Here is a 22,128-nt window from a genome sequence, read left to right on the forward strand (position 1 = left end):
CATCCTGAAACATTCTGAACGTCCTTGCCATGTTGAAGAAGTCAACCGACAACTGCATGACCGCAATAATATCCTTCAAGAACTAAAAGATAATTTGGTCAAGGCTCAAAATCGGATAAAACAGTTTGCGAACAACAAACGGAGAGAAGTCAACTTTGAATTAGGAGATTCAGTTTTGCTCAAGCTACAGCCTTACCGCCTTCGCTCCTTGGCCTATCGTTACAATGAGAAGTTGAGTCCACGGTTCTATGGGCCTTTTGTGATTACGGAAAAAATTGGATCAGTTGCTTACCGACTGCAGCTACCATCCACAGCCCAGATTCACAACGTCTTTCATGTGTCCCAACTTAGGAAGACTACTTCTCCACCTTCGAATGTCCAACCCCTGCCAATTGGCCTGGATGAAGACTTGATTTTAGCAATGTCACCAGAAGCGGTACTAAAGAAAAGAAAGCTACTGAATGGGAGTTGGGAAGTTTTAATTAAATGGAAAGGCCTACCAGATTTTGAAAGTACTTGGGAAGAGTTCTCCACCATCCAACTGCAGTTTCCCTCCTTTCACCTTGAGGACAAGGTGGCTCTCCTTGTGGGGGGGTAATGATGAGACTAACAATACCTTGGTATATAGGAGGAAAAATAAGGGCGCAAACAGAGGATTGAGGGACTCAGGTCAGGCTTTGAGCGTGATGGAGGGTGGTTTTGGGTTTATGGAAAAGTGACAAGTGGCAAATGCTGAGTGGTTGGGGAGCTGAATTCAGTTACAACAATAGAGCACGAAGAATAAAAGGCAGCGGGAAGGATCTGTGGAGCAGTGAATTTTGTAGAGGGAAGGGATTTGGGGAGATGCTGGCTCTGGAAGTCCAGTGGGTTCTTATTGTTGGCAGACTCATCCTGGATGAGCTGTTTTTCTGATTTAATTGATTATTGCTTTATTTGAGTTGTAAAGAATTGTTATCTTAATAGAATTTACTTTGATCTGTCATTGAGTACAATTATCAAATCTGTCCAGTATTGTTGTGTTCCATTGAGAGTAGTATTTTGGTTAGAATTGGTTGACTGAAAATTCTGGGTTGATAACCAGCAGAATTGAAATAATCTAGGAAGTGTCTGTGAGTTGAGCGTGACAGAGGTGGGCCAGGTTTCTATCAGATTCTTAATCTGCTTTTGAGACTTTCTATTTATTTGTATTGTTTTACAAAATTGTGAAGGATTGATTTAATAGATTGTCCCAACTTTTATATGGATATAAATGGAAGATGTTAAATTTTGTTGTAGATATATTTATTAAGATTGACTCTTCTATCGCTATATTTTTCTGTAGGAGTGGCTACTGCTTTTGCTTCTAGAGACATCCTTGGAAATGTGCTCAGTGGGTTGTCTATGCAATTCTCAAAGCCCTTTTCACTGGGAGATGCTATAAAAGTAAGTAAAACTTGCCTCATCATTGATGGTGATTCTAATTTATTCCTTTTAACCAAAAAAAAAAAAAAAAAATCCTTTTACGTTTGTTAACTTTTCATCTAATTGTGCTGATAATGGATGGAAAGAAGTACTTTTATTTATCTGATGTATTGTCTTTGCTTAAGATTATTGTTGATCCTAGTATGTTGGGAGTTGAACTGCTAAAAATTGTGTGTAAATGAATTTTTTATTTATTAATTTTATACTTATTCTTAATGGGAGAAAATTGTGGTTGTTATTTGCTAACATTTTTGGCAAGTTCTGTTTTATTTTTTTTATTACAGGCGGAAATGGGACTTACTACTACAAAGTTACTGAATGCTGAAAACTTTCCTGTATTACTGCCAAATTCAACGTTTTCCAGACAGGTGTGACCTAATCCCAACACTACTGAAATAATCATTTTGAATTTGAAGTATATTCTAATGATCAATCTCAGAAAGTCCTTTAGAAGTTTTTTAATCATATTAACACACAAAATCCTCCTTGTCATCTTTGTAGTTAATTGTGAATAAGTCATGTGCTCAATGGCGTGCTGTGGCTATCAAAATTCCTTTACATATTGATGATTTGGACAAGATTCCTCAGATATCAAATGACATTAAAAGCATGCTGAGATCGAACACCAAAGTTTTCTTGGGCAGGGAGGCTCCTTATTGTTTCTTGTCTCAGATAGAAAGTTCTTTTACAGAATTGACCCTTGGATGCATTCTCAAAACCATGGTAAAACTCTACTTACTGATTGCTTCAACTTGTACTTTAGCATTTTTTTTGTTTTTCATTTCCTAATGTCTTTCAAACATATCTTATTTTCAGAGCAAAGATGAGTTATACACCACAGAACAAGATATTCGTCTGTAGTCAGTCAAGATTATGAAGAACATGGTGCTTAATTGGGTAGCAGTTACAGGTTATGATCAGTTGATGATACAGCATACTGTTAGCGTAGTCCTTCTATAGAAATTTGGCCTCAGTTGGTAGAGAAGGTTTTGGAAACAATGTGGCGAACTTCCATAGACAAGTCATGGTATCAAAGAAAGGATAACATCTGAGAGCTACTGTAAGGATAGCTGCAGCAGTTTTGAAGATTGGAAGCTTTCCCAAGAACATCATATTGACTAATTTTGTTTCTTGTTTCACTCTTTTGGAATTGGAATCCTGAAACTTAGAAGATTCTGTGTTAGTGGTAAGTAGGAATTGTAATGTCGACAGTCTTTGTTAATAAAGAAGTGTAGTATGATTTGGGAAACTCAGCTTTTGCTGTTTTGTTTGTTTATATAGTGAAGTGAAAATGAATCTGGGTATTATCATGAAGGAAAATTAGCAAGGTTGATTCATAAATTGGGGTTACGGTTAATCATCATATTATCAACTCAATTAGGGACGAAATTTTTTGTCCCCAATTCACCAAACCATTAGGGATGAAATCTTTCGTCCACAATTGATCACACCATCAGGGATGAAAATTTTCATCCCCAATTCATCACATAATCAAGGACGAAAATTTTCGTTCCCACTTCACCACATAGACAAGGACGAAAAAATTTGTACCCAATCTCGACCTAATTAGGGATGAAATTTTTCGTCCCCAATTGTGCTTTTCTTTTGCGATGAAACAGTGTTATTTGGGACGAATAATTATTCTTTTGTGGACAAAAAATTTCGTCACAGAATAGATAATCTTTAATGACGAAACCGTATTTCGTCCCTAATGGTGTGGCTTTGGGGACAATTTGTTTTTCTGTAGACATTACTCTTTGGTAACATGGCTTTAGAGACAATTTAATCTATCATCCCGCATTAATTTTTAGGATGAATTTTTCACTTTCTGTGACGAAAATTTTCGTCACCTTTTTTTAAATTTCTTGTAGTGGATGTGGCCAAAGAAGCGATTTGGATCAACAAGTTTGTCACTGAATTTGGCGTGGTTTCTACTATTATTAATCCAATAGATGTCTATTGTGACAATAATCGAGCAATTGCTTAAGCCAAGGAACCATAGTCTCACCAGTGATCCAAACATATTTTCAAACGATTTTATCTTATCAGATAAATGGTTCAGAGGAAGGATGTGCTGATTTGCAAAGTATATACTGATGACAATCTCGCCAATCCACTGACGAAGGCTCTATTGCAGCAGAAGCATGAAAAGCACTTAAGGTCATTCGGTATTAGAAACATGAATGATTGACTATAGTACAAGTGGGAAATTGTCAATCTATTATTGTAATATTGACTCTTTGTAAGAATATTTATAATTAACAAAAGGCATTTTTCTACATTGCGTAATTCGTTGTGATTTATGCCCTTAGGATGGTAGAACCGTAACGAGGGTATCAAGTGCTTTAAATCTTGATAGTGAAAACCCTATGATCACATATGGTGGTCATTCTAGAAATGTCTGTAGCCCCTAATATTATTCTAACTAAGGGCATAGATAATACGGTAAGACTATCATAGTGTTGAATCACCCTGTCAAAAGACAATGACTGATCTCACTTGTCAATGTTGTTTGCTGACAACCTAGTGCAACACACAGGTATTTGCTTTAGGCAAGTCCACTAGACAGACCCACCAAAGGATTCCACATAGATGGTAACCCTAGTGTTTGTGGAATAAATCCTCTAACGGATGGTGGTGCATGTAATCCTTAGACTTGAGATCACCGGAGCGCCTTGTGCAACAATTGGTGTAGTTTGACACTAGCCTAATGTAGTTCTATTTAGGATTATCTTAACGGTAGTGGTTGGCTGCATCAAAAAGTGTATCAAGACTATGGTGGATTAACAGAGGATTCATCACTCCCGAGTATAGGAGAAATTATCTCACTCAGCAATTCAGTAAATAGACACAAACTGTGGCGACAGGTTGTCACTCAATCCAATCTATTGTAACCGAATACAAAAAGATCAAGGACATCTAAGGTTGACAATATTTTTATACCTTAGCCTTGATGAGATAATGTATGATGAAATGATTGATTACACAATAACCATATCGTTGACAAGTAACTGTTTCGCTAAATCTGAATCTATCGGATGGCCATAATGTCTTGCCAGAGGCCAATCTTGGTTTGTGAGTAGTGAGACAACTAATTGAGTGTTAATCGCGATACTACTTATTGCCGATATGATAAAAAGCCAACGAGTCACAAACTTTTAAAATAATTTAAGAATCAATTTGTAATAGTAGTATTTTCATCTTTTAAGATGAAGGGTATTTTGGTAATCTCACAGTTCAATTAAATTTGGTTAGGTTGTTGCCAATATTCAATTAAAATTTGTGAGATTATATATGTAAATATATGTGCGCATATATTTAAATGGATTATTATTATTTAATATTAATATATTTTTAATGTATTAATATTTGTGGATTTTAATAATAATAATGTTTAATAATTAAAAATACCAATATTGCTTGTTTGGCTACAAGGATAGATTAAAAATGGAATCCATGCTATTCCTAAATGAAATTTTAATTAGGTATACTATATAAGTACAACTTAAAATTAAAACAATATACAAAAAAAACCTAGCCACCTTTTTTTTTCTTGAATCCATTAAGTTATTCTAGCAAAATTAACTTGTGGTTTTTCGGATTGTCTTTGTGTAGATCAACGTTTGTATGATTCTTTACTTGAATCTATAGCAAAATAAAAGATTTGAAGAAGCCTCCAACCGCAAGTATAATTGGATCCTTGTTTAGATTAATTTACATTATAATGATGTATGTAAAACTTTATATATATATATATATATATATATATAGAGAGAGAGAGAGAGAGAGAGAGAGAGAGAGAGAGAGAGAGAGAGAGAGAGAGACCATGATCCTCTGTTTTAAAACCCGGACCGAACCGGCCGGTTCGACCGAAACAAAGGCCGAGTTAATATAAAATCGGGAATGTTATAAAACCCGTTTTGGACCGATAATGGACTGACGGAACAGTACAAAACCGTCGGTCCGACCAACCCAGGGCTTAAAACGGTTCACTATTTTTGGATATCTAATCCAAAAAAATTCCTAAACCAATTTGCAACACCGTTTCATTCTCCATTTTATTTCAATAAAAAAACCAAATTGTATCTTCCATTTTCATCTTCTATTCTTCTTCACTTACTCTAAAATCTACTGGTAAAGAAAAAGAAGTAAGGGGAGGGGAAGGAAGAAGAAAGAGAGAGGAGACAAGAAAGAGAGTAAGGAAAAAGATTAGAAGAAAGAAAAGAAGAGAGACAAATTACAGTAGACGAAGAAGAAAGAGAAGAGGAGAGAAAAATTACAGTAGAGGAAGAAGAAAGAGAGAGAGAAGAAAGAGACGAAGAAGAAAGAGAGAAAGAGAAGAAAGAGGAAGAAGAAAGTGACAGGGAGTGATGGCCTGATGGGGAGAGAGAAAAAAAGGAGAAAGATGAAAGTGATAGGGAGAGAGAAAAAAATAATTAATAATAAAATTTGTAGAATATATTTGCTTTATTTTAAACTTACAAGAGCTTATAGGTAAATTTTAGAAACGTATTTACTCGTTTTCAAACTTATAACAATTAATGAAATTGTTTAAAGACGTGACTACTATATACCGATCAAACCGACCGGTCCAATCGGTTGAACCGATCAACCTGCAAACCGGCCCCTTGACCGAGTCAACGATCAGTCTGATTTTTAAAACAATGTCATGATCATGAGATTTAAAGTGATTGATGAGCAAAATTTTTTATTTTTTCGTTGCCATCCTTCATTTATAAATTATTCTAAAACTACTCTTTAACCATATAAATTTGATTAGGAAAATCCAAACAATTTTTTAAATTGATATGTTACAGCTAAACTTTAGGCATATAACTAAATCTTTTATTATTCCATAGTATCCATACATACTTCAATGATCATATCTGATTTCTCCATATTAGTTTAGGAATAAAAAATAAAAGTAAAAACAAAACCACAAATTACAAATAAATAAAAACAGATCAACGGTATTCTACAACAATTCTTATCATGTATATTAATTTGCCTTCTACATTTTGGGGGTCTTGTAATGCTCTAAACTTGAGTATTGAAAAATGATAGCCAAATTGCATTTAAAAAAAAAAAAAAAAAAAAAAAAAAGATCCCTTACCAAACACAAATTACAAATAACATTTTCCTACTTGCCACTCCAAAATTTTCGTCTTCCAAAAGGTAAACCAGCTATATCCAAGACCAACGATGAACAGGCTGAATAATGCCACTTTCAGATTTTATCAAGCTTTAAATCAGTTATCTTGCAAAGCCTTCATCAAATATAGTCTGTTGAAACTCTGTCCTGTAACCCTGCAAGCAATAAAACAAAATTTATCAATCACTGGAACTAGTAAAAAGACAGCAAGACAGGACCGCCGCAGAGGTGACAACAAAAACTGTTGAGGTCTCTACCCTATTTTATAATCTTTAACTTCACTCCCCAAAGACAAGCAAAGGCATAAGGTTTCCGTGTGTGTGTGTGTAGGGGACACCATAATAGAGTCTAAAATTTGCTATTAAGTACTAGATCTGATCAAGGAATAAATTACAACAAAAAAATCTAAAGAAGTTATTTTACAGGAATTTGGAGGCAAGTGATATCATAACTCCACTTTCAACAGCTAAGGTCGTAAGCATCAAATCCTAGCGGTTAGAAATTGGTATAATTAAATTTTATTTTGGTGACAAAAATCCAAGAAAATAAACCCACACTGAAAACAAGTGCAGAAAGTGAATTGTCAGGGTTGCTGGATTATCTCAACATAAATCATGTCGCATCATATCAATGAAACAAAATGTCAAAAGGGTAAGAGGCAATAAAATTCCCCATGAACATCCTATGCCTCCCACCCTAAAAACTTGCACAACAATTAAATTAATAAATATAAAGATGATGAAGAGAAAAAAAAACGCAAAGCTTTAATATCATCAATAGATTTTGAAACCAAATCATCTAATTGTTCTTCAAAATCAGCAAGGGCCATGGTACAAGGTTTCGTCCTTGAGTTATGTCATATTCAAACGAAATCTTGGTAAAGACCAGGTAGCCATTTTGCAATCAAAAGAGGCGTGACAGAATGCAATCTATGAAAGTCTTCTAAGATTTATAACATACCCATTGATTTGGTTGCAGTAGTTTGCAATTCGATTGGTTACAAGAAAGCTTTCTAACCGGGATGGCTCTGGGATTGGCTTAAAGATGGGATTTGAAGGATCTTCCTCAGGTAAAGGTTCTTCTCCAGCAGCTTTACGTGCCTTATTCTCATCCCTGCAAAACAAAACAGAATCCAGCATATTAGTTATATTGACTGATGCATATGAGTGTACAATTAAAGAAAAACCTCAAAAAATACTATAAAATAGAATAGAAATTGTCAGAAGGAACTTAAGAGGCATCTGTTAACATCTGAAGTCTCATATGACACATGCATGCTGGTCATATGAAATACAGACACATAACATGTTTATTAAAAGTTAAGCCAAAAAATAACCTTCTCTTTTGAAGCCATGCATGCTGCTGGGCCTGTTGGCGTGTCAGGTTCCGGTAATAATATTGGAACTGGAAGAGAAACATGAATCATGTTAAAGTAATAGTACAGACACTATTACAATACTAGGAAAAGAGGACACAAACCTTTTGTTGTTCTGCTGATAAATCATCCATGCATTCAATTAAAAATTCCACGTTCCTGGCTAAAAATGGACTGCTTGATAATCGCAGGCGGTCATAATCACACTAACACAGAACCAAATAATCCACAGTAAGATTAAACTGAAAAATTATAAACATGATGATCCTGTAAGTTCTCCAGTTACAGTTGCTATTTTACCTGGGTGACTGGCGTATCAGCTTCCAGCTCAGTCATAAAAGCACTGACAAGTGCAGAATTTGAGACTTTTATCTGTGATACAAACACCACCACAAATTGAAACAATGTTCTTTTTGTAAATCAAATAAGACAAAGCATCAACAGAAAATACTAATTGTCACACCATCCACCACCAGATATAAATGATATTTGAAATATACATCAGTAGCAGCTAGAAGTCAAATGCAAACCAAGGCACAAATTATGCCAGTTCATCCAATAATCAGGATCAACAATGACTAAGATCTCACAACGGAGGAAAATAAACTCTTAAATGAATGACCTTTACATAGAAGTGCTTTTTGATTCTCCCTCACCCAGGAAGAGAAATAATGTTACAACTGCATACAATTATTTCTTCTGAAAAAGGATTTAGGTAACAGCACAAAAAATAATAGCAAGAAATAATAGAAATGATTAAAATTTTGCACAAAGAGAAGAAATAGTTCATAAGCTTACAGGAATTTCCTCAAAAATATCCACCCATGACAAGTTTTTCTCTCTCAACCTGTTGGAAAAAATACAAACATTGAAATTTGATAATTCATATAAGCCAATATTTTTTGAAACGAAAACATAAAATTCCCATACTTGTCCCCGGTAAAGTTGTTATTGCGGTAAAGATCCATGAAAGAATCAGAAAGCTTCAAAGCCTTGAGAGCTAAGGCACCTTGATTTGACCTTGAAGGATCATAAATTATGCACACACAACGTCTAATATTCTCCTGCAACCACACAAAATGAAGTACAAATGAAACCAGGGAAAAAATGAAAGGAAAAAAGCGATCATGAAAACTAGATGCCATAAAACAGAGGTTCCATCAATATGGTAAGATGTTTCATTTTTGAGTCATTTCTTTCTTCCCTTATTTTTGTGCGACAAAAATATTCAAGAAAACAGAACTAAATATATAATTGATCAAATCTATCTAGTTATCATTAGCAGCTATTCAAAATGGAGATCTCATACATAACAAACCCATAAAGGTAAGAGTAAACAGACATAAAACAAGGTGTTCAGACAAAAAAGGTGTCAGAATTGAATGCGTGGACCGACTATTTGATCTATGACAAGGAGCCACATGACACGGAATTTTCATGGATACGCTAAATTTCCACCCAAAAAATTTGCACTAGCCAGGCAGCTCAACAAACTTTCTGCTTAATTTGATACCATATGGTTGGCTGACTTAAATGAGAAGTTATGTCATAAACTTACAGAATATTTCTCCTTAACATCTATGGAAACCTTTAGAGCCCTTCCACACTCGTACATATAATAAATATTTTATGCTTTGCATATAAATACAAAGAAATCAGCACACTCTTACCCGCATAACAGAAAAACACGTAATCAACCAGATGATGGACTAAACACTTTGAGTACCTTTGAATTTTGCTGGTTCAAATAACACAAAGTTTTATTAAGTTTAACGAATCAAAGGTAGATATTCTATTTCCAGAATTGCTGGAATGAGCTGTAGCAATGCCCATGTATCTTATCTTGGTTTAGTCATGTTACTTGTATTTTATAGCCAATTATATGTGTTGTTCCATAGTAAAAAGTCAGTTTTTTTTTTTTTTTTTTTCCCCATTTAGAAATTATATTCCTGTATGATTGAGGAAATTTGGACCTTTGCTTTGGCACCTGTCTACTTTTTTCCTAGATGTGATTGCTTCGGAACCCCCTAGGTGTAAATGCCAGGCTTATCTTGATTTTTCTTCTCTTCTTCACCGTCTCAACTTTCAACCCTAAACTCTAAACCCCAAGTAAACTTCTTACAATTTTGTTATTGTGAAACCAGAATCAATCTAAAAGCCATTGCTTTAGACGAAAAAAAAAAAAAAAAAACTCTTACTAATAGTTCAGAAACCTACATTCCACAGAAAAAAAAGCATTCCTGTTCTGCATTACAGCAAGTGAAACATGACAAATGTTGCTTGACAAAGGCACTCACACAATAAAGGGCTAAAAGTACTATAACAGTGATTTGGAGAGCATATCCTTTCACTAAGGAACAGAAGGCAAACAACAAACATACCTGGTAATTCATAAATGTCTCAATCAGTTCTACAGTCTGAAAACAGCCCAGCATTGTTGATTGATACCTGAAAACATTCGAGAAAAGAATTCATTAAATTGAGAAAAAGATTAAGAAGAACCAATGCAACCTATTTCATTGGTATTGCAACAAATTATCCCTTCAACCAATGAACAAAAAATGTTACAGTAAATAATTGATGCAAGCAAAGTGAAAGGATCCCCGAACTTTATTTTTACATTGAATTTTATTTATGAAAATTGTATCCAACTATTATTTTTTACAATTTGTAAAGAAAAAATTGAGTTAAATTCAACCTACTTTTAGGACGCTTAGAATAATTAAACATTAGGTAAGGGCTCATTGATTAGTAAATAAGATCGTAGAAAGGATCAATTTAGGGCTGCACTAAGGAGGACGAAATTTAGTTGGAACTAAACATTCAAAAGCTGCTTACTCTCTTTTACCCCTTTCCTATACTTTCCAAAGCCTAATTAGCCTCACTATTGAGACTTCTTTCTCGTCTAATTCTCTCTGTAGGCCGATTATCTTTTGATTTCTTAATTCATGGTATCTAACTTTCAAGCTGTAGGAATTTCATATCAAGGAAGCTTTGACATACTACAGTGAACTCAAGCAATCCTAAAGTACTATGCAATTTGAACTTCACAGAACTTGTACAATCCTTCAGGAAGTGAAATCACTTAAAACTTAACTGAAAAGCGAGAATAAGTATGTTTATTTAAAATAAAATTAAAAAAAAAAAAAAAAAAACACCTTTAAACTTTGTCCTCAATTTGTAATTTGTTGTGAAGGGTGCTAATGAAAAGTTTCATTGAATCTTTAAAACCCTAGAAATTTTCTTTTTCACACTTTGAGCAAATAGGACAGTTATTAACCAATAATCTGAAGCTGGAGATTAAATTTGGCAAGGCTTACCATCCGACAGTGTTGTTATCAACATTAACCTCCCTCAAACACCTCATCATCTCAAGCTGGTAATTAGCACCATCAGCCTCAATCTCCTCATCCTCTTCCTGGATCTGTACTTGTATTCGAAAAAAATAGTAAATAATTACACCATAATTTTATATTTTCTTGGGAAATTAAAGTAAAAAAAGTTTATCATACCGGGAAGGGGAAACAGTTAGTAACTTCAAGAACGCTACCAACATCCAACCCTAGAAGCTGACCAGTCACCAAAGCCGGTGAAAACTCCTTGCAGTGTTTTATTATCTTCAATATAACCTGTTTGTCATTTTTTAATTAAATAAATATATTAATCCATCATCAACGATTAATAAAAAGCATAAAATCGAAATATGAAACAAAAAGAGAGAGTGAGAAAAATACCAGTCCCTCGATTTGAACAACTCTTAGAGGAGTAGCAACTTCTTCCGTTGCCGCTACTTGAAGAAACGACCTTGCCATGGCTGCAAAATAAATCAAAACCTAATTTTACAATAAAGGCACATAATTTGTATGAATATAGATTTGGAAAGAGACAGGTTCACTCACAATTAGCCATTGTTGTGAAAAATTAATTCTCTAAACGAATAAGGAAGGTCTCTGCTCTGGTGTAGAGCGTCTGCGTCTGCAAAAAACTTAGTCGATTGTTAGGTCTTTCCCGAGTAGAAAGCTTAGGCTTTTTATGTTTTTGTATTTTTATTGTTCCCTTAAAGAGATGAACTGATTGGGCCTGTGAACGGCTCAGGCCACCTGGGCTGAAAGGTTTGGGCCTTTATTCTTTTATTCAATCAATCCTACAAGGAGAGCGGTGTCAATGTGTTGAGGTTTAATTTATACACTCTCAAGGTGCATTTGGTTAAGGGTAGGGTCTTAGAAAATTATTTCTGTAATCTAATCTTTTATTACAAACATTACATTATTTGATTATCAAGTAATAAAAGATTACGGTAATCTTTTATTGTCAATAGTTGTTATGGTTGGTATATAAGAGGTAATCAAATTACCTTCTCAACAGATGTTATTAAAAGATTATCGAGGTAATCCACTGTTCATACAAATTTTAACCTTAATTAAAAAAAAAAACTCTAAACACAAATGCCCTTATATGTCTACCAAATAATAATTAGTCCAATTGTGCAAAATAACTTCTATAACCTCATAAATTAATTTTTTGGACAAAAATGCCCCTCACTTTTTATATGAATACCACGCAAAATTATGTAGCCATTATAGACGACAAGTGGTCACTGGCCACCACTGCTAACTGCCACTGGTAGTCGTCAGAATGGCACACGATCATTTGAATTTGGTTGTGCATCAATATAGCCATTTCTAGCTAAATTGAAGGTTGGAAATAGCTAGATGGCCTTCGATTTGGTCAAAAACAACTAGATATATTCTAACCATTTCCAACCAGATCCATGGCCGTTAACGGCCAAAATAGATTTGACCATTTTTTGCCAGATCCACGGCCATTAATCACCATAGATATGATTGTTAATGGCCTTGGATCTGGCCGAAAATGGCCAGATCCATGGCCATTTAGGTGGTAACGACTGAATCAGCGCACGGCCAGCTAGATCCAACTGGTCGTGTGTCATTTCGATGACTACCAGCGGCAGTCGATGGTGGTGGCGGGTGATCGACAATCATCTGCAGTAACTGGGGGTATTTTTAAAAATTTAAACTTTTGTTATTGAGATGTTTTAACTAAATTCTCAAATGTAGGGGTAAAGAGTAATCTATCTAAGAAAAAAAAATATTATTATTAAAAAAGAAGGGCAATTCAATAAAAGCCTCTGCCAATAATATTTCATTCCTCCCAACCAAACATTTTAATTATTTATACCCACCAATCTAACCAAACATATTGATATAATATTCCCCCATAATTTTCAAGGTAATCTATCTTATTGGTAATCCTACATTTTCAGCAATAAAACATTCCCCGAATCAAACACAGCCTCATGGGTTTATCGATTTTGTAGATGAACTCGAAACTTTCCGAAATGCATGGGTAGCCCACATTCCGTTAATTTTGTGAGTTAACTTTAACAAATAAAAATATATTTTTGAAATTATTTGATTTTGTAAATGGTATTTTTGACTTTTTTATTTTTTAGAAACCCTAGCTAAATTTTTTTTCTCTCTTCCTCTATTGTCTAAAATTAAAATATCCTTAAGCTCTAAAAATATGGACATTGTCATTGCATAAATTGGAATATTGTATAAATCCGATCTTGAAATATAAATTTTTTGCAACCTTAAAATATTAATGTGGTCATTGCATAAACTGGAACATTGCACAAATCCACTCTTGAAATATGAATGTTTTGCAACCTTAAACACAAAATGTTTACTACTAAAAAAATAATAATATTAAATTTATCAAAAATTTATCTCATATTCTAAATCTGTAAAATAAAAATATTTGAACTCAAATCACATCTAAGATGTCAGTGGGGTGGGTTGGTTGAATACTAAGAAATTGATGCCCATGCCTATTCCACGCCCATCTCTTTTATGAATACTCAAATCCACCCCATTATCTATTTTAAAAAATGCAGAGGGTTTGGGTTTGGATTACTCTTTTTTTTTTGGTAAACCTTGGATCGCTCCATTTGATCAATTTTTTATTTATATATAAAAAAAAAAAAAAAATCTAACACAATATATACAAACTATTTCATAATATAAAAAAAAATATTAATAATTTATAAAATACTTCATAATCTAAACCATGATGAGAGTATCGAGTGTTTCAAATGTCGATAGTGAGGACCTTATGATCACATATGATAGCTATTCTAGAAATATTCGCAGCCCTAATACTATTCTGACTTAGGACATAGATAATATGGTAAGACTATTATAGTGTTGAATGACCTTGTCGAAAGGCAGAGATTGATCTTACTTGTCAAGATTGTTTGCCGACAACCTGGTGCAATACATGGGTGCTTCCCATAGGCAAGTTCACCGAACATACCCATTAGAGGATTCCACATAGATAGTAGCCCTAGTGTTAGTGGAATAAATTCTCTAATGGATGGTGGTGCATGTGATCCTTAAGTGTCACAAACTTCCCGCAAAAAGATCTCACAAGGTTTTAGATTTGCGATTTTGATGCCACATGATTTTATGCAAGCAACTGTGCCCTCCACCCAACACAAAAGTAGAAATCTCGTCGTAAATGTGAAAGATGAGAAATCCATTTGCTACCTTAAAAAGGCCTTGGATGCTTTTTCTTCTTGGGCGGGTCTTGAAGTAAACATCTCCAAGAGTCATATCTTCTTCTCCAGGGTTAAAGAGGAGAAAAAGCCTGGGCTTAAATCTATCTTTGAGTTTCCTGAAGGTAAGCTCCCAATGAGATATTTGGGGGTTCCTCTTTCTTCCAAAAAGCTCTCCCATGGTGATTGTAAACCTTTAGTTAACAAGATCTTGGCCTGAATCAACTCTTGGAAGAGGAAGTTTCTCTCTTATGCAGGGCAGATTATACTTATCAAAGCCATCTTGTTTAGCATTCAATTTTACTGGTCATCTACCTTTATTCTCCCCTTTAAGATTCACAAGGATATTAACGCCAAGTTGAGAGACTTTTTGTGGTCCGATGTTGATATGAAAAGTTCAATGGCCAAAGTGGCTTGGGAGGAGGTGTGTGTTCCTTTTGAAGAAGGTGGCCTTGGCATTGTGAGAGCTAAATAATGGAATACGGCAGCCATGATGAGACGTGTGGAACATCAATCAAGTACTAAGCCCCTCCATTTGGGTGGAGTGGATAAGAGCAAATTATTTGGCAAGGAAAAACTTTTGGGAGATCCCTTTTCCAAAAGATGCATCTTGGGCTTGGAAGAGTATTTTGAAGTTAAGACATAAAGCAAGAGATAATATTAAATTCATTGTAGGCAATGGAAAGACAATTCATGCGTGGTATGACAATTGGCACCCTAGAGGCTTGCTCATTTGTAGGTACGGCCACAACATTGTCTATGACTCGAGTTTGCACATTTATGCCAAGGTGAGTGAGCTTTGTGATGGGACCTGTTAGAGATGGCCCATGTTCAATTCTCCGGACTTGATGGACATGAAAAACTTGATTGACTTTGTGCCTAATTAGCAGAGGACATGGTTATTTGGAAACTAAACCCTAAGGGTACATTTTCAATCAAGACGAGTGAAGTGGTCTCACATCTTTATGGTTCCCTAAAGCCATTACAAGGAACTCAATCATTGCTTGGATGGCTTGCAAAAAGGGGCTTCCAACAAAGGATAAGCTCATGAGGTATGGGATTGCTTCTTCTAATGCTTGTTGTTTTTGCACTCATGGGCTTGAAACTTTGGATCACCTTTTCTTTAGATGCAATTTCACCCAAGTCATTTGGAACTGAGTTCTTGAACTCTCTTCCCTTGGTTGTGTTACCTACCCCTGGAATGATTATGTCAACCTCCTTGCTACTAGATGGAAAAAGAATAAATTTAAGTATTTACTTAGGAAGTTGAGTTTGGGAGCTACCGTGTACTCTATTTAGCGGGAGAGAAACAATCAGTCCTTTGGAGGGGAAAGTAAAGATGCTCTCACTATTCAGAATTGCATCAAGTCCTTGGTGAGAGAAAGAGATTTGAACCTTAGCAAGATCAAGGGGAATTATCATAATCGGAGATTTGTTGAGAATTGGGGGCTTCCAAATTCCATTTTCAAGAGATCTCATGGGGAGTTGATGGAATGGGAGGATATGTTGTGATGGGTTCTTGGTGGTGTAGGGAGCTGTTGGATGGTGACATCACGACATGTGGTAGTACTAGCCTTGTGGTTGCGTTTTTGTAACTTTTCATTGTGTGGGCTATGGACTCTATGTGTATATGTCCATGGTGTGGATGCGTAGGTACTAGATCTTTATTTTGGAAAATGTTGAACCTAACCCAGGGCATGTCCTATGGTAGGTAGGCCTATTTGTTTTCTCTTGGCTCTTATTGATTCCATTTCCTTGGTCAAAGGAATGGAAAAAAGAGAAGTCAAGGGGTTGGCTTAGATAGATCATTCTTTTGCCCCTAACTCGAGGTATGTCTTGAGGTAGGCTAGCCGCTTTTTAAAGCATCTTGTATATTCTTTTCTTCTTCTATACAAAGCTTACTAACCTAAAAAAGAAAAAAGAAAAAAGAAAAAAGGTTCTCTTAAAAGGCTTTCGCAGTGTCTTCATGTTGCCGAACGTGACGCAACTCAATTTATGAAAGCAAACCGTGCCCTACACTAAATAAGAAAAAGCAAGCAAGATTCATCGCAAAAGGCTTTCTTAGCGTTTTTGTGTTGTTGATTATGGCGCAACTTGATTTTATGCAAATAAAACGTGTCTTACACTCAAAATGAAAGTGCAATCATTTGTGACTGTGAAGTTCACTATATATATGATGCAAAAGTTATGGTAAAAGGGTTTCATAGTGTTTTCAAGTTGCAGACTGTGATGCCACTTGATTTTATGCAAGCAAACCATGTGCTTCACTGAAAACAAAAGTGCAAGCGTCATCGTATTTGCGAAATTCAATATACATATGATGCAAAAGCTCTTGTAAAAGGTTTTCATAGCGTTTTCGTGCTGCCGAACACAACTCGTTTTTATGCAAGTAAACCGTGTGCTTCACTCAAAACGAAAGTGCAAGCGTCATCATATATGCAAAATTCACTATATATATGTCGTAAAGGTTTTGGTAAAAGGCTTTCGTAGCGTTTTCAAGTTATCGATTGTGATGCTGCTCGATTTTACGTAAAAAAACCTTGTGTTTCACTCAATACAAAAGCACAAACCTCTTCGTATTTGTAAAATTCACTATTTGTATGCCACAAAAGTTTTCGTAAAAGGCTTTCATAACATTTTCAAATTGTTGGTAGCAGCGCAAATTGAGTTTATGCACGTAAACTGTGTCCTTCGACTTACCCAAAAAAAAAAAAAAAAAAAAAAACATGTCCTTCACTGAATATGAAACTACAAGAGTCATCATCGTATATGTGAAATTCATTACATATATGTGTCGCAAAACTTCCCGCAAAAGTATTTCATAGGGTTTTCAATTTGTGATTTTGACACCACATGATTTTATGCAAGTAAACCGTGCCCTCCACCCAATACAAAAGTAGAAATCTCATCGTAAATATGAAATTCTCAATATATGTATGTCGCAAAAGTTCTCTTAAAAGGCTTTCACAACATCTTCGTGTTGTCGAATGTGACACAACTCAATTTTATGAAAGCAAACCGTGTCCTACACTAAATAAGAAAGAGCAAGCAAGCGTCATCGCAAAAGGCTTTTGTAGCATTTTTGTGCTGTTGATTGTGACACCACTCGATTTTATGCAAGTAAAACGTGTCTTACACTCAAAATGAAAGTGCAAATCCCATTTGTGACTGTGAAGCTCACTATATATATGCCGCAAAAGTTTTGGTTAAAGGCTTTTTATTGTTTTCTAATTGCAGACTGTGATGTCATTTGATTTTATGCAAGTAAACCGTGTGCTTCTCTCAAACGAAAGTGCAAGCGTCATCGTATTTGCTAAATTTACTATATAAATGAAGCAAAAGTTCTCATAAAAGGCTTTCATAGCATTTTCATGCCGCCAAACGTAACTCGATTTTATGCAAGTAAATCATGCACTTCACTCAAAACGAAACTGCAAGCGTCATTGTATTTGTGAAATTCACTATATATATGTTGCAAAAGTTTCGGTAAAAGGCTTCTGTAGCATTTTCGAGTTGCTAATTTTGATGCCACTAGATTTTACGCAAGAAAACCTTGTGTTTCACTCAATACGAAAGCACAAACCTCTTCGTATTTGCAAAATTCACTATATGTATGCCACAAAATTTTTCGCAAAAGGCTTTCGTAGCGTTTTCAAATTGTCGATTGCGGCGCAACTTGAGTTTATGCACGTAAACAATGTCCTTTGACTTACCCAAAAAAAAAAAAAAAAACCATGTCCTTCGCTGAATACGAAACTACAAGCGTCATCATCGTATATGTGAAATTCATTACATATATGTGTAGTAAAACTTCTTGCAAAAGGATTTCACAGGGTTTTCAATTTGCAATTTTGACACCACAAGATTTTATAAAAGTAAATCGTGCCCTCTACCCAATATGGAAGTAGAAATCTCGTCGTAAATGCGAAATTCTCAATATATGTATGTCGTAAAAGTTCTCTTAAAAGGCTTTCGCAGTGTCTTCGTGTTGTCGAATGTGATGCAACTCAATTTTATGAAAGCAAACCGTGTCCTACACTAAATAAGAAAGAGCAAGAAAGCGTCATCGCAAAAGGCTTTTTAGCATTTTTGTGTTGCTGATCGTGACACAACTCGATTTTATGCAAGTAAAACATGTCTTACACTCAAAATGAAAGTGCAAATCTCATTTGTGACTATGAAGTTTGGTAAAAAGCTTTCGTACTGTTTTTGAGTTGCAGATTGTGATGCCACTTGATTTTATGTAAGTAAACCGTATGCTTCACTCAAAACGAAAGTGCAAGCATCATCATATTTGCGAAATTCAATATATATATGATGCAAAAGCTCTTGTAAAAGGCTTTCATAGCATTTTCGTGCTGCCGAACACAACTTGATTTTATGCAAGTAAACTGTGTGCTTCACTCAAAACGAAAGTGCAAGCGTCATCGTATCTACGAAATTCACTGTATATATGTCACAAAAGTTTTAGTAAAAGGCTTCCATAGTGTTTTCGAGTTATCGATTGTGATGCCACTCGATTTTTCACAAGAAAACCTTGTGTTTCACTCAATACGAAAGTGCAAACCTCATCGTATTTGAAAAATTCACTATCTGTATGTCGCAAAAGGCTTTCGTAGCTTTTTCAAATTGCTGGTTGCGGTGCAACTCAAGTTTATGCAAGTAAACCATGTCCTTTGACTTATCCAAAAAAAAAAAAAAAAAAACTATGTCCTGCGCTGAATTCGAAAGAACAAGTGTCATCGTATATGTGAAATTCATTACATATATGTGTCAATAAACTTCCCGCAAAAGGATTTCACATGGTTTTCAATTTACGATTTTGATGCCACATGATTTTATGCAAGTAAACCATGCCATCCACCCAATACAAATGTAGAAATCTCATTGCAATTGTGAAATTCCCAATATATGTATGTTGCAAAAGTTTTCATAAAAGGCTTTCGCAACGTCTTCATGTTGCCAAACATGACACAACTCAATTTTATGGAAGCAAACCATGTCTTACACTAAATAAGAAAAAGCAAGCAAGCGTCATCGCAAAAGGTTTTCGTGTTGGAGTAGGTGCCCTAGAGCTAATCAATTATTGTAGAACTGACTCTTTGTAATAATGTTTATTAATCAATAAAAGGCATTTTCTACTATATCATGTAAATCATAGTTGTATGTATTGATATATGTCTTTAGGATGGTGAACCGTGACGAGGGTACCAAGTGTTTCAAATCTTGATAGTGAGAACCCTATGATCACATATGGTGGCCATTCTAGAAATGTTCGCAGCCCCAGTATTATTTTGACTAAGGACACAGATAATACGGTAAGACTATCATAGTGTTGAACGACCTTGTTGAAAGGTAGTGATTGATCTCACTTGTTAAGGTTGTTTGCTAACAACCTAGTATAACACATGGGTGCTTGTGTAGGCAAGTTCACTAGACTGACCCACCGGAGAATTCCATATAGATGGTAACCCTAGTGTCTATGGAACAAATCCTCTAACGAATGGTAGTGCATGTGATTCTTAGACTTGAGATCACCAAAGTGCCTTGTACACCGATTGGAGTAGTTTGACACTAGCCCAACGTAGTTCTATTTAGAGCTATCAATATAGTAGTGATTGGCTACATCGAGGAGTGTATCAAGACTATGGTGGATTGATAGAGGATTCAACACTCTCAGGTACGGGAGAAGTTATCTCATGACACAATTCAGTTAATGACAATGACACTAAATCTGTGATCACAGTGGGTTTGAGTTGTTGCTCAATCTAATTTATTATTCTGGTCATTAGTCTAGTAACTGAATACAAATTTATCGAGGATAACTGAGATTGACACTATTTCTTTACCTTAGTCTCGATGAGATAACAGATGATGAAAGGATTTGATTATACGGTAACCATATCATTGATAGGTAGTTGTTTCGCTGAATCCGAATCTATCGGATGGCCATGATGTCTTGTTAAGGGCCAATCATGGTATGTGTATAGTAAGACGATTAATTAGTGTTAATCACGATATTACTCACCACCGGTATGATAAGGAGCCTACGAGTCACACACATAAAAGATAATTTAAGAATCAGTTTGTGCAAGGGCATTTTCATCTTTTAGGATGAAAAGGTATTTTGGTAATCTCACAGTGTAATTAAATTTGCTGAGGTTGTTGCCTATATTTAATTTAATATTAAAATTAAATTAGTGAGGTTATATTTAAATATATGTACGCATATATTTAAATGAATTATTATTGTTAATTAAATGTTGATATATTTTATAAATATATTAATTAACTTTAATTATAATAATAATTAATTTAAAATTAGAAATCACAAGCGGGGTCTTTGGATACAAGGGTTGGTGCTCATGCCTATTCCTCATTGGAATAGGGTTTGGACATATGCACTATATAAGTGCATGTGTGTTAAAGAATGAATGAATTTTTCATTCATTCAATGAAAAGGAGAGAAAAAGAGGCAACCCCTTTTTCTCTACCCCTCCACGTTTGCCTTGCCTTTTTGAATTAAAGTTTTCTTTGATTTCAAGTTGATTCTTGAAGCCAATAGGGGATCTAGCAAATCCATCTTTGGTTCTTCAGATTGTTTTCGTGTGGATCACCGTTCGTTTGATCCTATTCTTGGATTGGTAGCGAAGTAGATTCAAAGACATTTGAAGGAGCCTCCAAATGTGTGTAAGATCTCTGATCCTTATTTGTATTAATGTTATATTTGTTCTTTTCAATTTAAGCATGTAAAATATATACATATTAGACCTTGATCTTGGGTTATTCAGAGTAATCGATGGGAAATATTTTTGTTTTTCGTTGCGTTTACCCATCGATTTACTTACAGTGGTATCAGAGCCTAGGGCCCTGATTGTATATATTTTAATAGTATTTTGATTGATTAACTAAATTGATTGTTGGATATTGCATGTTTGGTTTATTGATCTGTTGATATTGCTTAAATTGACTAATTGGTGCGTTGGATTTGTTGAGGGATTCGCATTGGATCGTTTTTGTGATACGAGCATGAACAGTAATCTGGAAACTGCGATTTGCACCACAGCACAGTTCTTCTATGCCGCGGGGTGGAGTTTCGTAAACTAGGATTACGTAAATGCGTTGCAGCGAAATAAAACTTAGCCATGGTGAAAATGCGGGAAAACGTCGAGCGACTAAAATCGTGCTTTTGGGCCGCGGTGAAATAAAACTTTGCCGTAGTGTGATTGCACAACCGCACGATTTGAGCTGTGGTGAAATAACACTTTGCCGCAACGCAAAATCGTCGTCAAATGAAAAATGCACATTTGGGCCGCGACATAATAAAACTACACCACAGCGTGATTACAACGATGTACTGCACCGAATCGTAAGATTGCGTGATTGCGCCATGGCGTAAAAGGAATACGCCACAGCTCAAATGCATCATCAAAGCGTGAGTTGTTGGTTTTACGCCATGATGCAAATCTATTCCTACTGTGCGCCGCGGCATGATAAAACTAGGCCACGACGTGAATGGTGCCGTAGTGTTTTCAACGTTGGATTGATGCGTAATTCTGCAAA

The 22,128-nt window shown here is 35.2% G+C and overlaps 1 protein-coding gene across 1 annotated transcript; it reads right to left on the reverse strand.

Moving 5' to 3' along the window:
• Positions 1–6,542: 6,542 nt before the first annotated feature.
• LOC116145542 (eukaryotic translation initiation factor 3 subunit H-like) lies at positions 6,543–12,027 on the reverse strand. The gene is made up of 12 exons (XM_031430992.1): positions 11,888–12,027; positions 11,723–11,802; positions 11,501–11,617; positions 11,309–11,412; positions 10,370–10,436; positions 8,919–9,052; positions 8,787–8,835; positions 8,289–8,360; positions 8,093–8,194; positions 7,950–8,017; positions 7,574–7,726; positions 6,543–6,768 (listed from the first exon to the last, which is right to left on the reverse strand). Exons 1-12 carry the CDS (start codon positions 11,895–11,897, stop codon positions 6,711–6,713), a joined length of 1,014 nt encoding a protein of 337 aa, XP_031286852.1. The 5' UTR covers positions 11,898–12,027; the 3' UTR covers positions 6,543–6,710.
• Positions 12,028–22,128: the final 10,101 nt, after the last annotated feature.

Source organism: Pistacia vera, unplaced genomic scaffold (genome assembly GCF_008641045.1).
Source record: "Pistacia vera cultivar Batoury unplaced genomic scaffold, PisVer_v2 Contig462, whole genome shotgun sequence".
Lineage (NCBI taxonomy): Eukaryota > Viridiplantae > Streptophyta > Magnoliopsida > Sapindales > Anacardiaceae > Pistacia > Pistacia vera.